The sequence below is a fragment of the Triticum urartu genome, chromosome 4A (genome assembly GCF_056163025.1).
Source record: "Triticum urartu cultivar PI428250 chromosome 4A, HENAU_Tu73, whole genome shotgun sequence".
NCBI classification, from domain to species: domain Eukaryota; kingdom Viridiplantae; phylum Streptophyta; class Magnoliopsida; order Poales; family Poaceae; genus Triticum; species Triticum urartu.
Window position 1 is genome coordinate 208,047,902 of NC_141876.1, and position 9,913 is coordinate 208,057,814.

At 52.6% G+C, this 9,913-nt stretch overlaps 1 protein-coding gene across 1 annotated transcript; it reads left to right on the forward strand.

Moving 5' to 3' along the window:
* Positions 1-869: 869 nt before the first annotated feature.
* Positions 870-3,495, forward strand: VIP3 (Transducin/WD40 repeat-like superfamily protein). Its single transcript, XM_048694414.2, has 2 exons — positions 870-1,287; positions 2,692-3,495. The coding sequence occupies exons 1-2, from the start codon at positions 943-945 to the stop codon at positions 3,313-3,315; spliced, it is 969 nt and encodes a 322-aa protein (XP_048550371.2). The 5' UTR covers positions 870-942; the 3' UTR covers positions 3,316-3,495.
* The last annotated feature ends 6,418 nt before the right edge of the window (positions 3,496-9,913 follow it).

Sequence of the window (9,913 nt, forward strand, 5' to 3'; positions counted from 1 at the left end):
ACATAAATGATAGATTAGACCTACCTATAACGAATTATTGCGATATGCGGTGTTTTGTGCAACAAACCTGTAAAATGCGCATTTTGTGCAACACTAGTATAAAAAATAGGTGGTTTGTGCAATTTTCTCAAATAAGCCCCGTCCCTCACGCACCATGCATCCTCCATGGGACCCACCCCACGGTCCATTCACCTTATCCCTTTTCTCTCTCGGCCGAGTGAGTCGTCTTCTTCCTTCCAATCTGCAGAGTCCCCTGACACCCTTCTCCTCTTCCCACCAAAATCCAATCAGCAACCCATCTCTTCCCTTTCCCCTACACCCCGCCCTCTCGCACTTCCAGCGACGAAGTTGTTGTTGCTGCGACAGGGGCAGAGCCATGCATTGCTGCGGGGAGGGGTTGTTGCGTTGTGACAGCTGTTGTTTTTTAGGACGACGAGAAAGTTGGAGTGGATGTTCCAATTAGGGGCTCGCCAGTTTTTCTTGCATCATCATCATTGTTGTGGTGGCCTCACCGGCGTCGGTGTTGCGATGAAACATCGTTGGACCTCGATTGCTGTGATGGAGCATCACCCGGGGTGTCGGCACAGCGAGGAACATCGCCGAGGCTGCACGTTGCGTTGGAGCATCTCTGGATAGGAACACCAGTCCGACAACATGAGCAGCGCTGCACTGCCGGATGGCGACTATTCTGCTGTGATAGATCAACGAATGCAGTGTCGTTGGTCCAACGGCGTGAGAAGGTATCAGTCGGATGATTTGTAGCAGCGCCCATGCACGAGAGGTCCAGCTACTCAGCCACATTTGTTTTTCTCGAAAAAGCCAGTTTTGCCCTTTTTTTCCAACGTTTTTCTAATAAACCTCTTCCAAAACCCAGGAACCCCTCCTCTCAGCAGCCAGATCAAACACCTAGGGTTTGGTTCGTGAGAGAGAAGAGAGGGTGCGATGAAGCTTGCGGGGCTCAAGTCGGTGGACGGAGCTCACGAGGACTCGATCTGGGCGGCCGCGTGGGTGCCCGCTGCTGACCACCGCCCCACGGCGCTGCTCCTCACCGGCTCCATCGACGAGACCGTCCGCGCCTGGCAACCCGACGACCTCGCCGCCGCGTCCCCCCCGGCGGGAGGGCACGCGCTCGGAGTGATATCCCTCGCGGCGCATCCTGCCGGGGTCATAGCCGCCGCGGTCTCCATCGACAGCCACGTCCGCGTCTTCGACGTCGACTCCGGCGCATCCGTCGCCACGCTCGATGCCGCGCCCTCCGAGGTCTGGGGCGTCCAGTTCCACCCCAAGGTATGGCGCTGGCTTTGTGTCTTCCTTTTCCTCCGTGATCTTGCTCACAAGTTGTTACTGCCAAGAGGTTGAGTGACTGAGAGATGCTTGTAAGGTGTGCGCCTTCAGTGAAATGCTATCGTAGCTTTGGTTGATTTGGGGACGGAATGCCATGATAGAACCGCCTGGTTTGGATTGTTGATGAGTTTGTAGGTTTACATTATGCTTTGCTTCTTACCAAGTCTACTTGAGGGGTGAAACCGAAGAAATTTGTGGGCTTCTTTCAAATAGTGCTGTAGTTTAACAACGTTCCAGTATAGAATGCCCTGGGAAAATAGTGGCCTGGCTGGACATCTCGTTGTTGTTTTAGTAGGTTTAAAAAAATGAGAAGGAAACAAGACTGCTTTTGCAAAGTTACATGAAAACTATGCCACGGGTCCAATTTGCTAGAATAAGCCATTGATGATTTGTGTGTATCCGAAGATCATGTAGCGGGAGAGGTTTGCAGTTGTCAATTTAGGAAAGCAGTGTGGTGCACTGGCCTGCATTTTACGACATGCCAGCCTTGTCTTCTATTTTAGGTATGTACTGAATATTTACTTCCATTGTTGCATTGATTTAGTGAGATAACTTGGTTAGAGGCTGCAAGAGTGTACGTTTTGTGATTCAACCTATTAGCTTCTGTTTTCTACGCTATGAAGTTTATGTTGTACTATACTATGCTTTCTAGACGACTATATTCGGTAAGTTAAGGTGATTAAGGAACAAAGCAGATAATTGTGGGGTTAAATTATTTATGATTGGAGTTCATCTTTCTGCAGTATTGTTTTGGGGCCTCACTAAGCTGGTTAACAAATACTTACATAGTCCACATTTGAAAGCAAGTATTGCTAGAAGAAATAATGTGCCGAAGTAAGCTGCTGTCTGTTCTGTTACATCTCTTGTTTATGAATCACATTGTTACTTCACAATCGTACTGAATTTTGTGAGATGATTTTATTTTCTAGTGCTATTCACTGCTTCTTGCTGGAACTTGCAACAATGGCGTATAGTGTTAACTCTAAAGTGATTTCTGTTCCATACTTTACGAATGTGTACTTTACTTTGACATATTAAATTTAATATGTTCCGAACATGCATGATCTATATCTAGTTTGACATGATTTTATTCCATATACAGTCGATATATTTTTGTGGGCTAGTGGTTCTTGCTTGAGTCTTTTGTGATCTGACAGCGTAATCAACATATGCCACTTTGTCTGAAACCTTGACTATGTATATATATAGTATGGCACTGTAACCAATTAGCTAGCACATACTACGAAGGAAACCTGTGAATTAATTGCCCTGGTTTTTCTGATTACAGTGGAATCAATTTGTATGCACTTGTCAAATAACAGATGAATTAAATGATTTCCTTGTCAGGGTGTTGCTCTGGCTGCAGCTGGTGGTGGCAGTGGATCAGTAAAACTCTGGGACACGGAGAAGTGGCAACCTATTGCCAGCCTTCCTGTTCCGCGTCCAGAGGGAGCCCGCGCTGATAAAACAGGCAGCGGCAAGTTTGTTCTTTCAGTGGCCTGGAGTCCAGATGGCAAGCTCTTAGCATGTGGATCCATGGATGGCACGATTGCGGTGTATGATGCGGTCCGCATGAAGTTCCTCCACCACCTGGAGGGGCACCACATGCCAGTGAGGTCCATGGTGTTCTCGCCGGTGGACCCCCACGTGCTCTTGACCGGATGTGATGACTCCCACATCCACATCTACGATGCCAAGGAGAAGGGCCTGATCGGGGCCATGTCGGGTCATGCGAGCTGGGTGCTGAGCATCGACGTGAGCCCGGATGGCATGGCGGTGGCGACAGGCTCCAGCGACCGCACCGTCCGGCTCTGGGACATCAATGCGAGGGCGTCAGTTCAGACCATGAGCAACCACTCAGACCAGGTCTGGGCCGTTGCATTCCGGCCGCCGGGAGGGGAAGGAGTCCGTGCTGGCCGGCTCGCCAGCGCTTCGGATGACAAGAGCATCTCCCTGTACGATTACTCCTAGTTTTACAGATTTGGCGAGCTGTGATACAGCCCTCTGTTATTGCCGTCTGTTGTACCATGACCTGTACCACTGTACGATGCTGACTAAAGCCGACACTTGCAAGTTGAGCGGGTTTAATTGTAGTGGTTAAAAGTGATTTTCCTGCAAGTGATTGCGACATGCTTATTTGGATTTCGGGTATAGCTCGTCTCTGCCTCTTGCGTGGTTTGTCGATCATCGGAACTTACCGCACGAATTTAAGACTAAGTTATTTTATCACAAAGCCACAACTTCAGCCCCCCCAGATCTGGCTGTATTAGCTCAGTTAACACCCACTTCAACATGTTACTTTTCTGCTTGCGTTGGACTGCTTCGTTGGAATAAATACACCACCGCGCCCGTGGGGTTTGTCAGCTGAGGATGCTCTCCATGTGGCAGTGTTGATGAATATGAGTGTTATAAGAGTTCATCTACCACGAGATTGTAATGGCTAAATCCTAAAAGTCTAGACTGTATGACTATGGTCATGAATATCTTTTTCAGACTAACCCCTCCGGTTTATATAGGCACCGAGGAGATCTAGGGTTCACATAGAGTTGGTTAGGCCAACTCCACCGCGCGACCCTATCATGTCCGCCTCCGTCCGTTTGGGGTAAAAGAGACAAACGAGACGGCCCAGCGCACGGGTGCAAACGGACTTTTGTCCGCTTTGTGTCCGCTTTCGACCCATCGCCGGCCCAAGTTTGCACCGGTTTTGGAGTGAAACAGACAGCGCGCGGACGGGCGGGACACGCGCGCTTGTCCTCCCCTGGCCCGCATGTCGGTGGGAGAAAGCAACCCCCCCACACACCCATTTGGCGCCATTTCCCCAAACCCTCCCACGTCCCTCCCGCCGCCCCTCTCTCCCCCGTCAATGGCCGACGCCCCGCCGAGTTCTGGCCGCCTGGCCGTCGACCCGCCCGCAAAGGTTAAGAAGAAGCCGCCAAGAAAGCCGCGGTCGGAGTGCACGCCGGAGGAGATCGCCAAGTTAGACGTGGAATCGGCGAAGAGGAGGGAACGGAGAGCGGTCGTCAAGGTCAATGCCGCCGCGGCCAAATTCGCCGCACAGCGCGAGGAGCTGGAGGCCGCGCGGCGCAAGGCCTCTGCCGACGAGAAGGAGGACCTCCTCAACAAAGCGCACGCCATCCTCATGCTTGGCATGGGCCGTCCGGCCGGGTTCCCTGCAGCGGCCGCTGGCCCCGTGAGCACAGGCTCGTCGGTCGCCCGGCCTCCGCACTGCCAGTCGCGGACCGCGCCCATGTCACCCGGCTTTCCTCCGCTAAGGCATGACGGCCAGACCCGTTTCTCAGGGTCGCCGGACGTGGGCTTGTTCGCGCCGTCCACACCGCGTCCCGCGGCCGTCATCGACCTCAAACGTCACGCCTGGGTCCAGCAGCGGCGGCCGGGCGTCCGTCGAGATGCAAAGAAAGTAAGCACGGGCACCGTTCACGGGCACCATGCCGCCCCCCCGCGTCTTGTTTGACGGAATGCCAACACCAACGCCAACGGTCGACGACCCCTTCTACAACCAGTACATGGAGGACGTGATCTTCGAGGGTGGGCATGGCCGTGCCTATGACCCCGAGGAGACCCAAAGTCAGGATGGCCGCGCCTAGTACGTGCCCGATGAAGAAGCCGACGACCGTGCTGACTACGACCATGGTGACTCGTGGCATGAAGACGATGACATCTATGTCGAAGGTGACGGTGATGAAGAAGAAGGCAATGACGTTGATATTAGTGGCGAGCCATTGTTCATCAACGAGCTCACCCAAAGAGCGGAAGCACAAAAGAAGAGGAAGAGCATTCGCACGGATTCATACACACAAGATGAGGACAAGTTGATTTGCCAAGCTTGGATGGAGATTAGCCAAGATCCGAGGACCGGCACGCAACAAAAGTGCATTGTTTTTTGGACGAGAGTCCACAAAACATTCCATGAAAGGAAGATGTTTGAGCCCTACCAATTTACAAGCAACCGTGGCATCGACTCGATTCAAAAGAGATGGTTGTTCATCCAACAAGAGTGCAACAAGTATTGCGCCGCATTTGAGAGCGTTGAAGCACGGCCCGTGAGTGGTCTCGGCATTGGGGACATGGTATGCTCTCCTCTTCCTAGCCCTTTCCTTGCTACGGCCATGACACTTCGGCCGTGTATATGTTTGCATGTTCACTTGTTGTTGATCATGTGATTTAGGCATTACAATCTTTGGAGGCATTCAAGGCCTGACACAATGACAAGCCATTCACTCTTACGCATTGTTGGAAGATCATTAACAATTTCCCTAAGGTTAAGGACCAATACTGTGAACTACAAAGGAAGAGAGGACTAAAGACGGCCAAGTACGCCGAAGGTGGAGATGGCGAGGCCTTGAAGAGGCCGAGGGGCAAGACCAACTCCAAGGTTGATGACATACGTGATGCCTCATCCATGGCATTGCATGACACTTTGCATGGCATGATGTCCCAAAAGGATGTGAGGGACGAGAAGAAGCGGCAAAGCAAGGAGGAGCAAATGAAGCAATACCTAGACCTTCATACAAAGAAGCTTGAGATGGAGCAGGCGGCCAAGAGGAGGAAGATCGACATGAAGGAGGCGGCTCGGCAAAGGCAGCTCGACATCGAGGCCGACAACGTCTAGGCCAGGCAGAGGCAGCTCGACATCGAGGCCACGAACGCCGCCACCAAAGCGAAGGAGGTGGCCCTTGCGATCATGAGCGTGGACTTGTCGAAGATGAGCGACAAGACAAGGGCCTGGTTCGAGGCCAAGCAGAAGGAGATGCTCGAAGCCGAATGCCTGAACTAGGTCGTCCGATCGGCCGTGGCCGTTCTTTTTGGAGGCTGGCATGGGTGCCGCCCGCCCGCTGGGCCGCTGGCTGTGTGCCGGTGAGAAAACATTCATTTTGGTGGCCGGCTGTGTTGCCAGCCGTTGGCTGTGTTGCCGACGAGGACAACTATTCATTTTGGAGGCTGGCTGTGTTGCCGGCCGCTGGCTGATGCCGGCGATGGACGTGTAGGCCGCTGGCTCTGTTGCCGGCATGATGAACCGGGGCCGCTGGCCTGAACTAGGGCTTTGCATTTGAAACGTTGCTTCTGCTTTTTTAAATAGACGCGGACAGGATGGGGCAAATGGATGAGGCCGCGCGCTGGGCGCACGGCCACCGCATCCCAGGACACGCCCGAACATGACCCCAAATCGCTACCCAAACGGACAGAATCCGGACAAAACGGGCATCCGTTTGGGGTCGCGTGGTGGAGTTGGCCTTATATAAGAAGGAATCTTCGTAGTTGGTCGCCAAACTTGCCTTCCACGCCAAGTAGAGTCCAATCCGGACATGGGTACAATCTTCGGCTTTCATGTCTTCACAGCCCATCACTCCGGCCCATGGATAACAGGCCAGACACCCGAGGACCCCTTAGTCCAGGACTCCCTCAGTAGCCCCTGAACGTGGCTTCAATGACGAGGAGTCCGGCGCGCAGATTGTCTTCGGCATTGCAAGGCGGGTTCCCCCTTCTGAACTCATAGTTGATCTTCAGATGTGATGACTATATTTGGACTGGTATACATAGCCGCAGAGGACATAATATTTCACGAGTTCAACCCATCGTACATTTTTTTGATAATATGACACCACGCCTGCCTAGCCACTCCTTGCGAACCGTTTTTGCCGGCCCATCACCCCACGTCCTAAGACGTGGCCATATAGGCGCGTCTTATCCAAGCAGAGATCGTGCCTCCCTTTTTAAGGGATTCCTGTCAAACCGGACGTGGGTAACCCAACCGTCGCTTGGGTACAACTCCCTGGAAACAAGCAAGTTTTTGAGGGCCAAGGGGAGACGTTTGATATCTGCAACCTTTATATAGGGGTATAGACCCGTCTTTTTCTTCCAAGCTTGCCTCTTCCTCGACCCCTGCAACCCCGAGTTCCAACACCCGGGTTTCGGTCGCCACAAGCCCCAATCATGTCCGGATCCAGCCGTCAAGGCCGGTGGGTAGCTTCTTCTGCCACCGAGGAAGATATCACAAAGCTTCGGATGACGAGGTACCTAACCGCAGAAATCTATCACCGGCTTCCTGCCGAGGGGCAGGTTATTCCCACCCCCAGATTCGGCGAGAGGGTCGTGTTCGTGTCCCACTTCCTCTGCGGGTTAGGGTTTGCACTTAACCCCTTCGTCTGAGGGCTCATGTTCTATTATGGGCTAGATTTTCATGATCTAGCCCCGGACTCTATTCTTCTTATCGCAGCGTTTATCATCACATGCAAAGCCTTCCTCCAAACTGCTCCGCACTTCGGCTTGTGGCTCAAGACCTTCGATGTGAATCCGCAAGTGGTAGAGGGGAAGCAGGCCGAGTGCGGCGGCGCTACAATGAGCAAGCATGCTAGCGCCGTTTGGCTGAAAGGATCCTTCGCTAAATCTTCCGATATGTGGCAGCAGGGGTGGTTCTATATTACTGAGCCCCGCAGCTCCAAGTGGGCAACTGCGCCTGCATTTCGATCCAGCCCCCAACTCACCTTGCATTGTTGATTAACAAGGGGCTAGATTGGGGATCAACGAATGATGTGAAAACTCTGCAGAGTCGCATCTGAAGCCTCATTGAGAGGGACATCGACATAGCCAACGTCGTTCAAGTAATGCTAGTTCGTCGGACCCTGCCGTGCCAGCGACGGCCTCTCTGCCTATGGGAGTTCAATCCAGAGGGGTCGCGAACTCTTCAGCACTTCTTCGACACTATGCACAAAGGAATATGGAGATTATTCTTCGGTAAACGAAGGCAATGGCCGGACACCACCGAAGATGTCGGCCTAGACTGTAACCATCCGGATACCCCAGTAAGTACCCGTTTACCGAATACCTTGTAGCCAGATACCCAGTGGCAAGATACCAAATAGTATCATCCTTTTTCAGGGCTGGATAAAGAAGGTGGAACGGATTAGGTGTCCGGCTCCCCTTCCTGAAGACTCGGCTACTCCTGTGTTAGCAAGGATGCTGGCCTCGGCGCCATACCAGGCACGAGCAGGGGAGGGCAAGAAGACCCAAGATAACCTTGGTTCCGGAGGTAAGTCGGACACTGAGTCCGGAGAAATCGACCTTTCCTCGCCCAAAGACGGAGGCGAAAAAGGACCCAGCATCCCTTCTCCAAGCGGGAGGAAAAGGGCCGCCTCCGAAGATTGGGAGGGGCGGTCTTCCAAGAAGGGCAACATGCCACCGTCGAGCGGCCTAGGTTTGGAAAGCGACGCCGTTAAACAACTCCAACAAGGGGACAAGCCCTCGGCCAAACCGTAAGAGAATCCGGAGTACTTCGATAACGTCCCGCTCCGTTGCTATTACCAAAGATATACGCAATGCATTCATGTATTTTTACAAGTCGGCACAGAGTTTTTCTGGGCGATCCTCTTCTTCGGGGAGTCTCCTCCCAGAGATGATGGAGAGCGAGACGCCTCCTCCAACCTCCTCGCCCAACAAGGCGGATGACTCTGAAGTGTCATCGCGGAGGGTCCCTTTTGACCAACAAGTTACGCAGGGGACAGAAGAGGCAGTACCCGAAGGTGGAGCCTCGACCATCCGGGATTCCGGGGCTGATGATAACAAAAGCTCCAGACTGACTGGTTCGCAGCCGACAGTGATTTTGGAGACGGGTGAACAGATTCCTTCAAAGGATGATTGTGCTCCTGGAGCAGCTTCCGGAAACCCGGAGACTCCGGATATATTGCGGGACATGTGGCGGAAAGCATCTGTCTCGGGGGAGCAGCGTACCTTGATGGGTACAGTGATTGAGAAGATTTCATCTGCGAAGAGCGGATTAAATGAAGCCTTCATGAGCCTACTGAAGGGCTTCGAGATTTGTGACATAATGTTTTCAGCTATGTTTCATTTGCAAAGATGTGCCTGTGTATAGGTAGTAGCCCCTGATACTCGGGTTGGCTTCCACTGGGAAGCAAACAGAGGATCGAAAAGGATCATTTGAGGACTAACCTGGTGAACTTGGAACACAGGCTGGTTCCCCCTTGGCCACTTCCCGGACTATGGAGATTACTGATTTGCAGCGGAAGCTTGATGTGGCAGGGGATGATATTGCTTTAATCAATATGCGTCTGGATGAGTCGCAAGGTATGTATTCAGGGTAATCCTCATACATTTGTGTGGTATAAGCATGATGCTGAGATTGAGATGCTGGACTATGCATGGCTGCAGATGGTGCCGTCGCTGTTGAAGTTCTTCGAGCGAAGCTGGCCTAGGCCAAGGAGTGGGCCCAGTGTAGCAATGCTACTGCCAAAAAGGCATCGGCTGAATTAAAAGCCGAACAAGCTGCACGACGTCAAGATGAGGAGAAGATATCCACAATGACGCTTGAACTGGAGAATGCTACCGGCCGCCGTGAATTTCTGGAGAAGGAGAGTAAAGCCTTAACGGCTGATCTGGACAAGGCCTTACAAGAGGCGAGAGAAGCGCGGTCGGAATGCAGAGCAGCCCATGAGGAGGTTCGATAGGCGAGGGAGGTTGCGGCTGGAAAGCCCTTTTTGCTGCAAACTAAGTTCGGTGACCCGAACTATGCCCAGGTTAACCAAGTATGGAGTTC